At 42.5% G+C, this 17,923-nt stretch overlaps 2 protein-coding genes across 2 annotated transcripts in view; both read left to right on the plus strand.

The window, feature by feature from the left end:
- Window positions 1–636: 636 nt before the first annotated feature.
- On the plus strand, window positions 637–13,596 carry T265_09035 (hypothetical protein; the record flags this gene model as incomplete). The annotated part of the gene is made up of 2 exons (XM_009174999.1): window positions 637–2,178; window positions 12,715–13,596. The coding sequence occupies 2 exons, from the start codon at window positions 637–639 to the stop codon at window positions 13,594–13,596; spliced, it is 2,424 nt and encodes an 807-aa protein (XP_009173263.1).
- Window positions 13,597–13,842: 246 nt separating this feature from the next.
- T265_09036 (hypothetical protein) overlaps window positions 13,843–17,923 on the plus strand; it is a gene marked incomplete at both ends in the record, with an annotated part of 127,507 nt that continues 123,426 nt past the window's right edge. The window contains one exon of the mRNA XM_009175000.1: window positions 13,843–13,865. Coding sequence (XP_009173264.1) covers window positions 13,843–13,865 — 23 coding nt within the window. The remainder of the gene's footprint in view (window positions 13,866–17,923) is intronic.

Consider the following 17,923-nt stretch of genomic DNA (forward strand, 5'->3'; position numbering starts at 1 on the left):
AGATATGTATCGTATATTATATATATATATATATATATATATATACTCAAATATTGATGGATGTAAGTGAGTGCCAACACATACATACGGACATTGGTGGGCTCTCAAGCATTAAAGTGGGTATCTAAGTAATTCAGTTGGTAGACAGGTAAGCACGTAAGTAGATAGGTGAAATAGCACGGGAGTAAGTAGGTGAATAATTGAACGCATCTATGCAAGAAGCATTTAAACAACTAGGCAACATTCCCGGACATTTCAAATTTGATTGAGGAGAATACGAAAACTGTTATTTCTCAGGAAGCGTCCTTCCATATGGCCCCTTAATAGTTTTCGGGACGGGCACACAAAAGGTCATTATATTACCAGTGTCATGTTATTTATCATGCGGTTTGTCCGCAGTGATCTTATGACCTTCATCCAGCATCGAAAGAGACACAATACTGTGTTCTATAATGAAAAATGGCAACAGAAGAGTGCACAGGCGGTAACTGCTTGTGGCTTAGGCCTCCAACGGTATTGGCTAAAAGTTCGAACAAATCGATGTGTTACTTTTCTACCAATCACCATCGGAAGTAGGTTGGGATGGTATAAGAATCGGTCGCTGTACTGTCCGCTGCTAGACTTGTGGAATCAGAAATGACTCTAAGTGTGCAAAAACGCTTCCCTTTCCCTCCGGCTATTGTTATTGAAATCCCACACAATTCAGCAGGACAGTCCACTTATGGAAGTCAGGAAGAACTGCAGAGCAATCCAATCCGTCGCATAAGACGACAAGCAGGTCATTGGTCTACAGACACGTCCGGAACTTTTTACCATCATCCTAAATTTGGATCACAGAAAACACAACTCACCCTGCGTTCTGACATTCACCAAGACCTGCTGAACACTGAAAATGTTTCCAAAGAGTCTTTATCACGTCGCGGCTCGTTTCGCACTTCTCAGAATTCCGTTGCAACACCAAATCTCAGCCCGCCATATTGGATGCCGTGTACACATATTGAAACAACAGAAAATTTGTTTCTCGGTGTGCCAAAGGGTCCATGTATCCTACAGCATTCACAGTCTTTACGGTCCACGAAAAGTTTCAGCGATCGTGTTACACCTACTAACTCGGGAGCCGAAGACAGTGAGAATTTCAAACCATTTCCTAAACAGTTTTTTCGGAGTGTACAAAATGGTTCATTGTTGGGGGGCTCTAGACACAGTCCACGAACTCTGCGAGACCGTTGCCCCAATCATACACACTGCAGCATCGGGAATGTAGTTTCTCCAGATGCCGTACGGCAACACTTGTACTGTCGGTCTCACTCACCACACTTTTCCAGTTCTGGCGCATCGTCTTCGCAAATCTCAACTCACTGTTTGACAAATTACGCTGGAAAACCTATAAGGCTTGCCCACCATAGGTCATTCCGGGGAGACTACACACCTAGTCCTGTGAGAAACCACAGATTACACCGCTCCACATCTTTGGTAGAGGGTCCTCATGTATCGCGCCGTTTGAGACTTTATGAGTGCGCGTCTCCACTGTACCCACTTAATCGCAAATCTTCTATGCCGCGCCCCCATAGATCTCGAAAACGCCACTGCTCGCTACATACCGAGGAGTGGCAACAACGTCGTGGACCTGGTGGAATGGAGGGTTTTTGTTTGAACAGCATGAACGCCCTCACGGAGGCCTCAGTTGCTTACAACATGGCACCTTCGCTAGCCCATCGTCGTCACACTGATGGAATAGACCCTAAACCCAGTCTGCTCAAGCCACTTGATTTTAGCCGGCGTGCAAACTCAGTGAGTTCGTATCTACTGCGAAGCCCAACAGGATCGTTTTTAATAAGCCCAGCTGAACGAAATATCTGTTCAGATTGTCATCAGCCACTTTTTTTCTGTACCTGTGACACTAGTCCAAACAAGCGTGACCCTACCCTGGCTCCAAACACTTCGTTTAAGCCTCCGTGCGTTGATATAGAGCATGGCAGTCTTCCAAGAGTTGGCTCGCCAGTTTGTCTTCCGGATTCACAAGAAGCCGCACGTGGTCTTTGCTTTTGTCAGCTGCACGTACTGCTTGTAATTATGCAGATCGTTTTGGGAATGTCGACAACTGCGCTGGGATTTTACTTGCATTGGAAGATTCCTCTGTTGCCACTTGAGGAATGTGCCTTTTGGGCAGCAATTCCGGTGAGTTTGCGAGGTAACCTGACCTCCATATTTGCGGTCCATAGCTTCAGTAGAAAAAACTGGTTTTAAACTACTGCTCTGGAGTCGTTTGTTATGAGTTTTTGAATTATCTTTGAACGATACAGTCTAACCGTGTTTTTCTCCCCATAAGGACTAGATGTAAGTTAAGATTTCCAACTCGACTCTTCTAGGTAAATAAACTGACAAAGCAGAATCAGGTATACTTGTCAGATGATTAAATGTAATGACAAGATCTACGAGTGTCTTCAATGGTGGCTCACGGTTCTAATAATATGGAGTTTCATGTTCCTCAACTATGAACCATGGTGAGCGATATACGGCTTAAACACGGTTCCCGTGGAGACGGCGATCAACTATCACACTACCATAGAGAACGTGATCAAGTCTGTAGGATCGTTCATGATCAGCTGCGCGTTTGCAAACGTTTGAAGATGTCACGCTACACCTATGCAATCTGCCCCATGTCGTCAATCCCAAATCCTGTTTAGATCAACTGTCGAAGAAATCACGTATCTACCTAACTTTACTGTCGCCTGAAGATCATTTGAGTCATTAGTGGGCCTGGATTGCTGTCACTTATTCGCCCGTTCGATTGGTGATCCCTAACTCGAGAGCTCAGACGGTTCGGCTCCAGCTGTTACTGCTCAGATTAAAAGTAGGGTTCATTAAAGTTGCTGATCACTCTGGAAGATCGATGCAACCAAGTATTGGGACAGTTAGTTGCTGGTTTGGTTGACCGTGTTTTCATGCCTATCTAGAAGAGTATACACAGTAAAGCCCCTCTATAGGAGGGGTTCAGCACGAACAAACATTTTTGAATTTCCCAAAAGTTTCTCAATTCTCACACAATATAGGAATACCCTATTGCCCTTGATACGGGATTTTAAACAGGGCCCTGACAACCTCTCATAGAGATATGCCACACCGTCAGTAGGTGGAAATTTTGTCTTACTCTATTTCCCCGTTAATCATCCAGACTTGTGAAATTGTGAACGGGTGAGATCAGGCTCCTGACCACTGCTGCGAAGATGTATTTTGATTACAAATTGTGAAGACAGACTGTTTGATGGACACTAATCATGTCCACCCCCTTGGGTCTCAGATTGGTGTTGTCGAGTAACACATCAGGGTTTGTTTCCCCGACTGATCGTCAGTTGGACCCTTTGCACGTGCTTTCATGCTGAAAACGATGAACCAAGTTGTCTTCTTTTTTCAACCTGGACCATTTTACTCGCTAGCGCAAGTGTCAACTACACACGTCCAGGATGACTTTATTTTGTCCAGGTTCCACTTGCCCACATCGTCTAAGACAATAGTCGTACAAGTCAATAACAAGCTCATACCAAGGCTGAGGGTGTGTGACCGGTGCTGGAGAGGCATTACCGAGGGTAACTATAAACTTACGGGGAGAGCTTGTTAAACATGAGTCTGCACCTTAGTCTTTATCGGTCGCAAAATGTAAAACACAAGAAGCTGATTTTGTGAGTCTATCTTGTTATCCGTTCGTCGGTGTTGCAAATGCCTTTAAATAATACCGCTGATGACTGGATCTTGCTTGCACTGACGAAAGAGGAGCTGAGGCTCGGTCCATCCGAACACACTAGCCTTGAATAAGACTAGGTGTGAGTTTACGGTCACTACATCGTTCTCCACGAGAACCCCATACCAATTAAGGCCCAAGGAAAGCTATTTCCAAATGCTTCCAGCAAAATAAGAAAACATTTAATTCTTGTTATGCATTTACAGAGGTTCCACATAAAAACAGGGTGAATTCGCTATCCGTATCGTTAATCAGTTTTGCTTCGTCCACAAAATAAAGTATGGTCACTGAGAGCACAAAACAACACAATATTTCTAGGATTGTTGAAAACCCTTCGCCAGGTCACTACCGGCTTCAGTCTTTCTGGGCTCTACCAGATATGCGTGGTTCTTGAGCTTCCATCAACCTTATATTTTACTTGAACACCAAATTGTACGCAGATGACTAAACATACCACTGATTTGCGTATTAAACTGGTGTTAACAAGTAAATCACAGGAGTCATGTGCTGCACCGCAACTGATTATGCTCTACAAATATAGCATACACGAAAGATTCAGGTGAAATTCTGGTGAAAGTAACTTGCAAATCAATGTATTTGCTTTTTCCATGAATCTTAGTAGCAAAACAGTAACCAGTTCAGATTACAGTCAATCTCCAGGGCAGCATGGAGTGTTGATTAGCAGATTTAAGTTGTTTGTGCCGCACACAGTGCACATTCTCGTCCAGGGAAGCGCGACCTGGCAGACACACTGACAAAAACAGGTCCAGCCTGGCCTGGAGAAACCGACACGGTTACTGCGAATACGGTAGATACTTCGGTCGAAATTCAGTTTCCTTTTCCCCTCAGGTTAACCAGACAAGTTACCCCGGTCGATAGGCACACATGCACGTCTACGGAAACGGGATACCTTTAAGCCGAACATGAGGTTCGAGTCATCTGTGTTGTGATTGGATAGACTGCAGGCCTCGCCTGTTTTCACTGAGGCGAAGCTTCACACACCAGGCGTAAAAAGCGTTTACACACCAGCCGTAGGAAGCGTTGACACACTATATGTACACAAACCCGTCACGACTCGTCCTGTACGGTGTTATTGATGTTACCCTGGAAGGCAGGTGTATTAGTAGTATCAGTAGTGGTACTACTGGCCATGCACAGTGGAAGTAGAAGGCAGGCACATCAATGGCTTAGCTTTACTCGGCTTTTAAATGTTTATTAGTTCTGCCGCTACAAAATAGACCTGAAAACAAGAATGTTAAGCTGGATGCTCACCTAGAGCAAGACCCAAAAATTGGTTTCACATAGTTGAATTTTTTATTCAAAGCCTTTCGGTGGGAAGCAGCTGAACTGAAGATTACAGCTGTTTCTCATCGTCTGGATGTAGTAAGATCGCAGATCTTGCGAGTCACTGAGGTGCTTTCACCTCAGTGACTCGCAAGATTTGCGATCAAGCCGACGAATGATGGGGAAATTTTTGTCCGCTCTCACTAATTTTTGAGTAAAGTTGTTTCTGCAAGACAAAGACAACTCATGTACAAAAGTCTGACAAGCTGATACAGCCCTGTTGGTGAGTATCGGTATTATTCCGATTGCAAAGACCTACGGATATCTGAATAAATGGCATTCGGGAAAGTAGTGTGGGCACGAGTATTCAGTACCGGTTGGCTGCACAGCAGTTAGATTAAGATACAGTTAACTGGGATCGCCGCACTTTATCCGTCGGCAGCTCATGTAAATACACCGATGACGAGTCATCACCATCCAGTTACTAAGGTCGGCGAACAAGCCAAAAACTAACAGATCCATCAGAGCTACTAACATCCTAGAGAACTGTTTACTGTGCGCCTGTGTTCTCAGAAGGCTCGTATGGGAGTGGATGATTCCCCGTCTCCCATTTGTAATTTGGGTTTTCAGGGGAGGACATCGTCCTATGAAAGATTGGGCTGCACCCACAGACATATTTATGGAACAAGTTGCCAGCGAAGAATGGGCTATTACCATTTTGTGCAAAATATCATGTTGGCTGAACTTTCAATGGCTTGTTGGTGCACACGTTATGCATTGAGGGTTGTGGGATTTTCATGTTTGTGAGAGAACAATGGATAGCTCTTAGGGGTCTACACTCGTATGAAATCGGACAATATGACCACTAAACAGCAGGAGCGAATTCTCTCGGATGACCGCAACTCCGGTGGGAAAAATAACGGAAAAGGGCGTCTCAACAAGGATTAAACACACCGTTAGGGCCGTATAGAGAAAAATACCGCTACATAGACGGTATGTATCAGGAGCAATTTGACAGTAAATTCAGTAGCGTCATTTGAACCCCAGCCTTCAAATTGCTGACGTTCCTTTGCGGAGGAGAGATAGTTACCAGCTGCTTCTCTTCTCCTAGGTAGATAAAGATGCATACACTTTACAGTCAAATAGTACAAATCATATAGGGGATGAATCTATTTCAGGTTGTCTTTTCAGTCTGGACAATCGGATAAAAAAGAAGTTGCGGTGTTTGCAGAATTCACTGTTGTTCACAGGTCGCATGTGCAGTCAGGATCGAAGTGATCGATTCGTATCTTATCACTCATCACATGTCTAGACAACGCCAATTCCCATTGGATTTACTTGTACAAGACGACTGAAATTTCATTGTTTACATTGATCTGCCTCCCTGTGCAATGTGCTTTTTATGCTGATGAGAAATGCGAAGTCTATAAATTATATGGCTCCTCAGAATCCATTTAGTTATATGTTAGTGCAGAGCACTTGGGTATTTTTCAAGTGGCCAAAAATCATGTTGCTATCGTCACTGCTCAAAAACCAGTACATTGAGAGACGAGTACAACAATGGCTTCTTCAGGCTTCCAGAAATTTTGGACACTTAGGTAGACTAGTGAGGGCCCGAATATCGAAGGTTTTCGGTGACATGCATAGTACAACCTTTTGTTTCATTTGCCAGACAGTTCGCTAAGCAGACAATAATGCAAATCACGTGCGATATCCCGTCAAGCAAATTTTACGATTTTGGTCAATTCATAACCCGACACTACTCGGTTACGACCGCATTCATCACATCACAGCTTACAGTATAATATAATCACGCTTTTACAGCAAATAATTTCTTAATTATTTTTGCTATACAGCTTTAAAAAATGTAAACGGCCAAATCCGACTGTTATTTATGAGCCCAAAATTATTGTCCGTCAGAATGGGTGCACTTTCTTACGTCCAGAATACAACCAGAAAAACAAGTCTTTCTCCTATGTTTTGACAATGGAACTTTCGGATACTGAGCTCAAATACGAGCTGAAGACTTTAAGCTACTAGGAAGCAAATAGTCAACAAATGCTCTTCAAGTCACTGTTTTTTGACTTACTCAAATTCTCTTGGACAGTGGAATGAATCCGGTGGATGAAAACGGATTGCCCCTTTTGTAATTGGTCTCACTCCGAAAGTCTTTGCCGTTTGGTCGCATTCGGCTGCTGATAGGAGGATTGATGACATTCAACAGTCTTTTTTGGTGGTCCCAAACACATATACGTTAATACATCCGTAGGACTTATGGTCTGTGTATAAGCCCTCATGGTTTTAGAAAGCAGATTTGCCGGTTTCAGTAATTACCCATTTAGTTATGAACCACCAGGAAACAAACAGATACGGGGCACACATGTGCTTCTAAGTTGCGGCTGGAAAATCACCTTGAATTATTCTGAAACGGAAAGTGACTCCAACTCTAAGAATCGAATATCAACCCGATGGTACAGAGCTACACGGATCGAGATTCATAACAGTCGGTACACTTTCTCCGTCTGACCATCTGTTATTATTGTTTCTGTTTCACCATACCCATATAAGCCACGTGTAAACATCCATTTTCTAGTTCCGTTTCCATATTTGGTTACTCACTTCTGTGGATTTTGAGCTTCCTTCTATCCCGGATAACTTGAAGCAGGTTCCGTACACACTTTAGGACTACCTTCAGTTATTTCACATCGCCATTATTTATCATTTCCATTCTAGTCTTCCTGTCCTTTAGCGTTTCACACATTTAGCTAGACTCTTGTCTCCTCCACTCCAAGTGGAATCGTTGGTCGACGATTCTCAGCTCAGAGGAGAATGCTGCTGGTCGGTCGACAGTTTTGGATCGGAATTAGTGATGCATGAAATCTTGGTGGTTTCAACAAGCAGTAAATGCTTCTTGTCCGACTTTTAGTGGATGACAGAGAGGTGAAAATTATGCGTTTTAACCTCCAGGTGGAGCTTTTGTAGCTCCATACGTAATATGACCACTTGTTTCCTTGCCGTGTCCCCTGTCACCTGTGGTCACGGATGGTGCAGGAGCAGTCAGCGCCTATGCAAAAACATCCAACTTATGTATTGCCATCTGATCAAATCTATTCGTCTTGCACAGTTAGACCCGAAACCGTGCTTACTTTGGATTGGTAGGTTTCCAGGGGAAAGAGTTCATAAAACTCCAACTATTAAGCTAAATTTGTTTTGAATTTAATACACCTACTACTTGAATGAACTGTACTTGTTGACATGGTGAGTACAGGGAAAACCAAGATAACAGGATGCAACTCCATTGTAAGATTACCATAATAACGAACTCTGTTATGTCCTAGGGTAGTCCTTACATATGTCGCTACCGTAACTTCAGGACAAGCGAGAAAATTTTGATGGTTAGCTTGAATCAGTCAAAGATTTTTTTGTGAACGGAGCACCATTAGCGATAGCAGATATTTTCGGCGGTGGCACTGTAATGATCCCAGTGTGTTGAGATATTGGGTTGTGGATTTCACGTTATACTTAAAGTCGTACTGGAATAACAGCAACTGTAATATGTAGCGTTCCTATAAAAGGAACCTCCTGAAGAGGATACCTTCAGAAAAGCATAGAGTTTGCCGTCCAGGACTTATTTCTCTGTATGGGGTAGAGAAACCACTAAAGAGAGTATATTTTTAAAAAGAGCACACCTGATTTATCAAAGATCAAAATACAATTACGCGAAAAAGACAGTACAAGTGTTTTCGGTCAGCATGCAGTATCTTTTTCACTGTGAGGTTCAAATGGGTTTTTGCACACCTGAACGCTTTGTAACAGCTGATACAATGGAGTCGTTCTGAGTTCAGGGATCTCACCCTTATTAGGTCAGCATTTGAGCCAAAGTTTTCGTATTTTAGGCTAGTTAAACGATATTCAATATATGTGTAAGCCTGACACTCACCAAATCTTGGTCTATGTCGGATTAGCAGGAGTGGATAAGCAAGGCTTCGGTGACTTCGTGAGAGCTGTCCTTCATATGAAGCAGCTAACAGAGGGTGTTTGGAGCAAACTTGAGGAGAAAGTTAGTTCTGTTGCATTGGTGATGTAGGTCAGTAGGACGGTAGGCGGTGCAATAACTCACCATTAAATGATCGTAAGATTGTTGGCAACTATAGAGGTGAGCTTTTGTCGCTCGTTCGAAGATCGGTACAATGTACTGATGGAGTAAATGATGGGACAAAGGTGAGGTGTGCCAGTCAGAAACATTTATGCAAGAAAAGGCTACGTAGGTTGCGCGCTACACTAAATGCCAATCTAACCATGGCTGTTTCTCTCAGTTCCGGAAACGACAGCGCTGTTGAGGCCGCCGCGTAGCGCACAGGACGCATTCTAGTTGTGCTCTGATCAGTAGATCGATATATGCTCAAATTGATTTAACCTCAGTTTTACTAATCGCAACCATTAGGAAGTTTATTGACGTATGATGAAGCCATCTCTGCTACCACAAATGCATGTTCCGAAATGAACTTTTATCAGAAGACTTGGTTTGACACAGTTTCTATCCAATGACGCTCACTGTTGCCTGTAAGCCTGCGTGCTTATAACTAAGCTTCTTTTGCAACTAATTTTGTCCAGATATATTTATTTTGTTTAGCACACTGCTTGTCCTACAGTCGCCTCCTTCAGATCTTTGAAATGACCAACCCGGTTTTGACCAAATTACTTTCAACCGTCATAAGCTCACGCTTGTTATGGTAATCGAACCAGGTGCCTTACACCGAAAGGGGTTCAAGTCTCATTTAAGTTGGACTTCATAGGCTTGCATTGGTTTTTAAGGAGTTCTTAGGTAAACTAACCGCGGCTGGCACATAGAAAACACTTTCCTCCTATTTCAGTCGTATCTTCTCGAAAGCTTTTTTAATGAAAGCTTCCCGGCCAAGCCCGATGTCAGGCCCCGTAGGATACATGCTTTTTGGAACAGCACCGTTTAGGTTGGTCGCTTTCGGAGACGAACACTGTCGTTCAGTAGCCGAACCCGCCCTAATCAGAATTCTGTTTACAAACGAAGACAAATACATGGTCGTTGGCTTGTTCGCTGAGCTGAGCAATTTGGTTGCAAACGTCTCATCACCAATCGAGGTGACATCATCAGTGCGTAGTTGTGCGTAGCGGTGGGTTAGTAGTTGTGCGTTCAGTAGTGTTACGTGTGTGTTGATATATAGAAGACAAATACCTCACAATCTATGATGAACTGCACCAACGAATGAGGGGTAACGAGTTTTTTCTACGAAGTTTAGGCATGATCTCATACTAAGGACTTTTAGGACATTTGACCTAGATTCTTCCCAATATCGCAGGATTCGGTCATTAGGCCTCCGAAGAAATTTTTCGACTAAGCTCCTGGCTTTTTTCTAAATTTGTGATAATTTCACACGCACAATTGTGTTAACTGGTTTAAATGTGCATTTAGGGTACAAACCTTCTTGTATGTTTCTCCTATTTGACTTTCCAGCTTTCATTTACCGGGATAATTGGAAGTGTGTTTTGCTTCGAAAACCGCTGCCAACTTTTCAACCGATCCCACAGTGTTTCGATGCGGGTAAGTGATTCGTCCCTGCATGATATATGAATAAATCTACATAATGGTATGCTGCCGTTTTAGATGCGGATACCACATATCGGTATTCACAGACTTTTTTTGGGATAATCCATCCTTTACATGCAACAGTCGCCAAAAGATTGAGTGCTGCGCACCATGTGAGGAACCAGTGACGCTTGTCCAAAAACTGGTGATCATGAGTGAACAACAGTCGCCAAAAGATTGAGTGCTGCGCACCATGTGAGGAACCAGTGACGCTTGTCCAAAAACTGGTGATCATGAGTGAAAGGAGAGTTCAGAGCAAAGTTGACTGCACCAGTATTTGTTACAGTTTCTGTATGCATTTCTGTCAACAGAAGGGTTCATGAAGTTGGTACACTTGGGAAGTGTGGTAGAATAACTCGTCCGTCAGCTGGGTTCATACATCTGCAGCAGAATAAGGGGTTAAGTGGTTTTTACTGTGGCAGTTGTTCCTGGGAAGGGTATGGCCTTTGGAAATTCCCGTTTACCATTACTACTGCTATCCTTCAATGGGACTCACTGATTCCAATTTCAGAATGCACTCTGGACCAATTTGAATTTCGTACTATTAACTGGGAGTTCCAAACAGATGTAAGAAATCACACTTCAAAACGTTTAAAAATCCACTCGGCAGTCCGTGCCCACCACCTGTTCACAAGCTTTCGTGAACGCTACGTGCAAGTGGATGTCCCATTTTAAGCATTACCAAACGCATTACAGTCGAGATTTGGTTATTTTTATTCGAGCACTTTCAACATTGGGTGACAGAAGAAATAAGGTTGCTCAAAAAGGATAGAAAAGTTTGTGAAAACCATTCACTTGGACACCAACTAGTCACCATGCAGAATGTGGTCCCAATATAGAACTTTCCGTTCTCAGCTGGTCCTAAAATCCCTGGTGGGCGAATACAGCTATTTCGCTTCAGGTGTAAGCTCACATTAACACATGACGTCAGCTGAAACCATGCAGCCTCGTCTAAGTTTGAAAAATCTGGACTGCTGTGATGAGCAGCGAAAAACTGCGGAATGTGAAATGGTCGAATGCGGTTGGAATTCCTTCTCATACGTCTTTATATGGTACGACCGATGGTGCAAAACAAACAGAGCACACTATTAGATAATTCGCGGATCGAGGTTATGAATCGAACCGGATGTCAAATATGCAGTTTAAATGTTGGGGGATGGCCGCTGAGCCTATCAAACTTATATAGCTTCAGCAGTGCTTTGACAAACTTGTGTAGGACTGACTTCATTGATGGCAAGTAACTGATTTGTGATCATCCGAATGGTGTTTACTGTTCCCGGTCTGCCATACTAGCTGTGTTACGTGCACCGGCCAGGCTCATAAGGATCGCCTTTATTTTCAGCGCATGTAACAATTTGTCAGGGCGGCAAAACATCTAATCTATACGCGCATACCTCAGAAATTGTTTTATCTTTTTCAACGCTTCAGACGCACAAGATAACAAGTGCGTGCTTCTCAAATGACTTGATACTGATCACCGTATCAAAAGGTGCCTTTTTTTGACTTTTACGTTAGCAACCATCCGGTTCAAATTTTGGAGCAATAATATGGCCACAGATGTAAACTACGGAGAGTGGATCACTTGACAATTGTTGTAGTAGAAATGAACAGGATTTTGCTGTGGACGCACAGAAACTATGTATTTTTTGCATCTTCTTGCATGTGCAGGTCCCTGAAAAGTTCCTGAAAAAGATAGACTAGTATTGAGAAATAGAATCAACCTGTTTGGTTAGCAAAAAAAGAAACGGATGACCGAACTAGATATGGTGAGTTCTTTTTGCACACCTCGATCCCTTGCTGATAAAACTGTTTAAATATTTATCAGGTAAGTAGGGGAACAAAGATGCCAAGTTGCAAACATGTAACAAGCATTTTTTATGAATTGATACACTAAAAGTAATGGGGCTCACGCCACCTATAGTTATATTGAGTCTCATCTTTTTCTCGGAAGAGAAAACAGACACACGAGCTTCACTAAACCGTGCTTTGCATTATTGTATTATAAAAACTTATTGACCCACGATAACATTGTTTATCCACCTCTTCTCTATGAATCCAACCTCTACAGCGTGCTACAGGAATTTTGACCCTCATCAGCTGTGTTCTTTGCCTGGTGGCAAGCATCTTTTCTGGACAAAAAGGCAATGTGATTGCTTCTAGTGGCCATCCATGTCAAGTTGTACGCCCGACTACACACACTAAAAATGTAACTCAATCTTTGGCTTTGCCTGAATACGAACATCAGTGCTGTTCAGACACTTCCAGTCTCGATGGCCATAATGTTTGTCAGTGTTTGAATATGCGGAACCAGGTAATATGGAGTTACCATAAGATCACCTGTCGCTATCTCATTTCTTCCGTGAAAGATTATCTCATTCTACAGTCCGCGCTCATGGCTGTTGCGGCTGGCGTGTGCCTTTGGTTTTGGGTCGTGTTAACTGAACAACGTTATGTGTTGGGTGCTATTCCACCTGTTCATCCGAGTCCAGACATGAAGTCCAAGAAACAAAGTCTTTCCTCTCCAAGGACTTCTTGCGGAGAAACGACAACCACATCATACGATGGACGTCACAGCTCATTCGATGGCACAGAGCAAACACGGAAGTCGACTGTAAATCGTTTGAACTGTGTTCTGGAGCATCCAGGCGGTAATTTGATATCCAATGGTACTTGCAAACGTGACAGCAGTAGGTCTGGTTTTTCGGACAACGTTTCTCGCTCTAACTCACCTTCGATCCATGCTGAAGAGAGCGTACCACTCTCTTTTGAAGAAATTCATTGCAAAAGTTCAGACCAAGAACAGTGTTTGAAGGATAGCGGGGTCGTGAGCTCGGACAATGCAGATATGGACCCTGAGGTTGCAAAGTGTGCCAGAGGACACAGCAGCAGTGATCTGAATTTTATCAAGCCGGATCTCGCTGGATCGGATAAGAATAAATCAGAACCTTAACGGTGCATAATCGACATGGATTGGTGGAACTCTCCTGTTTGATTGCTCAATTGATATTTGCCGACTTTGTAACAAATATTTGATTTGTAACGGTGATTCATTTGGTTGACTGGAGCAGCATGTTTCTTCGTACACTTACATTGTAAGCTGTAAACATACCATTTTGTTGCCTAAACCTAATTGAAAAAGACAGTACTAGCTACCGTTTCTACAATACAGACAATTGTATATTTTCCACCAAATGTAATGGTGCTGCAACACCACGTAAGGTATGTTGTGGGGAGATTAATGTTTGCGAGTTGGCAGCCGAAGTTGATTTTAACGAATCTAGGGTTTACACAGGTAGTGTTGGTTACCCACCTGCTTTTTATGTTATTCCGGTTCGTGGATCAACAATAGATCTATGTTTTGTAAGTTTTCCAAGCTCTATGTCAAACATATACACGGAATCCGAATCGATTCTTCATATCTCGGCTCAGTTCATGAGCAGCTTAGAGCACCGTGTGGCCGTCTAAGAAAGGTACACACTAAGTTCACCACTGGTAAAGGTGAACATCATCAATTAATGCATTCAACAGATATGTGTTTAATGAATGAACAATACGCCTAGTTACCCAGCAGACCAGCTAGTGATGCATTCATCTGAAGAATCAGGCGAATTTATTCCAAGTTATTGTCTCTCCTACATCAAACTATAGAATAGAAAATTTTGAAGAGTCTTTTTTTCAAGATACACATGCATAACGCCTTGAGTGGCAACACTAGAAGTAGACAGCGTAATAACTGCGTAAGTGGTCCATGAGGCTTCATAGCTCTTGAGATCAGGCCATTTAATAGGGCACACATCTTCACTGATTTGCCAACTAGTTTGGTGTCAAAAGCTGCATTAAAAGAGCAGGCACACGAACATCACTCTAGTAAATGTTAACATGACTGTAACATTGAGGACCGAATTCTGCACAGCAAGGCAAAGACAATCTATACTTTGCCCTCATGACCTCCTTCCTTGGACGGTATTGCGGAAAATATGCTCAGTTCACTCTATCACCTTCGATGTAAATGCTTAAGCCTGATCGGAAGGATAGTATTATTACGTGATTGGCGCACAATAAACAGTGAAAACTTGTATATCTGTAATGCACTACTAATAAGTTTGCTGAAAAGTCGTCGACTTGTGCTGAAAAGCCCAAAAGTAGTATATAGCTATTTTGCTCTAACTGGGAACTCTCGGAAGATCGTATCACATGGACCCATTGTTCTTCAATTGTTATAAAACACTGGCATCCGGCTATTAGTAGTCAGTAAACACTGCAATGAATATTCATTTGACAAGATATTAGCACCTTTCTTTCAGTCACGCCATTCACTTTGCGTAACGACTAGTTCCTCAGGTGGCGACTCTTATTTCACCTCCATATAACTTATACAGTTCTTTATTCTGGACAAATTGTTTCTCCCTGGGAAATGACTGATGGCTGACGGACACTGTGCTAAGTTTGTGTAGGTTGACTACATGATTGTTCGGCCATTCGCGGATGTATGGCACTGTATAGCCTTTATTCAGAAGGCCTCGATTTCGAATTTTCATTCCTGAGGCTTACATTTGCAAATAATCTTCAATAAGTATAAAGGACTTGCAAAATGTTTCTTGGTATTTCGGTATAAGACGCTTATGCTTATCGCTACTGCCTGGCATTTTACAAGGTTCCGGAGTGTATATTCAGCAAAGATTCAGCTTGCACATAGTGTGACAAAAGGCTGTTTTTGGTAGATAATAACGTGGCTTGGGTAGCACATAGCTAAACCGCCTGAGATGGGCAAATTCCAAAAATGAAGAACCCGCCACTCTGAGCATCTATTTTCCGACTACCCTACTGTAAATTCGTTAGTGTCAAGCTATTCTAGCTGTGCTCATGGCATTAACGACAGTAAATCACCTGGGGATAGAACTAATCACTTCCACAGCAAAGACTAGCGCTTGCAACAATAAAGTCGCATAGCTCATGACCTGGTGCATCCTAAAACTCAATCGAGTACTCCACAAGCAGCGTTATTCTGGTCGTTGTAATATATCTCGCACTCCATCACTCACACTTACGGAAATTTGCAGACAGTTGAAGGGTTCAGTATCTATCAGTGAATTTTACGGTGTAGGTAAGGACTATATAAACTGTGGAAAAAACTGCAGCTTGCGGATGCGATGAACATGCCTTATTCCAGCATTTTTAAAGTATCTGTGCTATTTATGCCTTTTTATAATTGATAACAGTGTTTGACTCGACAAGGCACTCGTTCGCGGATAACTTAGCACCCCGGTATGATCAAATCTCAACAGTCTGCATAATTCACCAACCTAGTCAGAAATTAAATCAAATTAAATTAAATCAATGGAACATTGTTTTTGGTAGGGAAGATCACGAAGAGGTCTTCGATCATTCTTGTATACCAAGCACCTGCTGCTGAGTAGTGTATCGTATTCATATTTGTGCGACATGGAAGAACAGACCAGTAGATAAAAACAAATCATTCATTCCCTCACTCACACAATGATTGGTTGTAATATTAGGGAAGAAAATCGAACACTGTGAGGGATGCGGTTCCTCTCCGGTGTCACTGAAGGTTACTTCAATATGAAGGTGTAACTCAAGGAGAATTTGTTTTCATTAGGTGCTTGCATAGTCTTTATATTCAAGTGAACACACGTCAGTAAGACAGCAGTAGCATTTATAATTATGTTTCTGGTTGGTTGGACCATTGGCCCTGGTAGGTAGGCTGCTGTGAGCGAGGATGAGGCTGCGTGAATGTCCCTCTCTCTCTGTATATATATATATATATTATATTATATATTATTATATTATATATATATATAAAAGCNCTCCGGTGTCACTGAAGGTTACTTCAATATGAAGGTGTAACTCAAGGAGAATTTGTTTTCATTAGGTGCTTGCATAGTCTTTATATTCAAGTGAACACACGTCAGTAAGACAGCAATAGCATTTATAATTATGTTTCTGGTTGGTTGGACCATTGGCCCTGGTAGGTAGGCTGCTGTGAGCGAGGATGAGGCTGCGTGAATGTCCCTCTCTCTCTGTATATATATATATATTATATTATATATTATTATATTATATATATATAAAAGCCTTGGATGCATCAGATCAGACCGTATATTGTGGGTTTCGACGGTCTGGTTGACTTTATTTTACTTGATGATTATAGGTCGCTAGTTTGGAATGCTGATGGCTTGAGAAGTGGCCCCCGTGTTCAACCCTCGGTTTTATTTCTTGTGTACGGCGGACACCGGGTGCTTAAGTGGATAAGCAGTCAGTATTATTTATTGTAAGTGGTTGTCCATAAGAAGCTTTTGGACGCGACGGGAAAACCCGGAAATGAGCGCCATCTCAGTGTGTGTTAGTTTTACTGACTAATGGGTTGTGACTTCAGTGCCGTAGCCTAAAACTGTTAGTAAAGCGACCCTTGAACTTTTGTTAAATTTCTCGCCACGCAATCAGCCACTGTGCGAAGTCCGCTGTGCCAGCAGACCAGCTTGGAAGGGTAAACAATCAGCCATATTTTTGTGGTTGGCACAGATATGATGCTTCCTAACAAGGGGGCCAGATTGGAACGCATGTGTGCAGGTAGATGATCCTACTAGCATAGAATGACGGCAGTATCGTTTAGGAGAGGTTGCGCCCCGGTGTTGTTTCAGGACACCAACTTGACGCACCATTTGTGCTTATTGATTCGCACCGACAGTAATCTAGGGTGTCAAAATTGTTCGTACGCTGTTGTCACAAAAATGGTAGCACGTTAGTAATGTCAGAAAAATGTGGATCTCTGAATTTGAAGGTGACCGAAAATCAAGTGCACTTTGATTTTATCCGGAAATTGGTCGTGGCAAAACATCTGTTGTGATGCTTTAGGTCAGGTATACACGACAAATGACATTCAGCCCACTTGTTAGTTGGGAGCAATAACAGACTTAGTGGTCGACGTTATTGAAAATGTTCCAAATTACTAGCCACATCGTCTTCGTACGGAAACCTGCAAGTGCTGTGGTAGCAAATTTAAGTAGCAAAATAGCCCTATGGCTTACGCGGCCTATCGATGAAGCCGTTGGCCCAGTTAAGCCCACAAAAATGGAATATTCCATCTGGCTGACCGTAGTTGAAAAGGCACGGGCGTTTGCAGAACAACTCGTAGTTTTGAATGCTGTTTTATTGCTCTCTTAAACATTGAATGATCAAATCTCTTGAACATGAAAAAAACTGCAAAATGAACAGAAATGAATAAAAGGCAAACTATTTGGCTACTCTGACCCTGTTAC

The sequence above is a fragment of the Opisthorchis viverrini genome (assembly GCF_000715545.1).
Source record: "Opisthorchis viverrini unplaced genomic scaffold opera_v5_251, whole genome shotgun sequence".
In the NCBI taxonomy this organism is placed as follows: Eukaryota; Metazoa; Platyhelminthes; class Trematoda; order Opisthorchiida; family Opisthorchiidae; genus Opisthorchis; species Opisthorchis viverrini.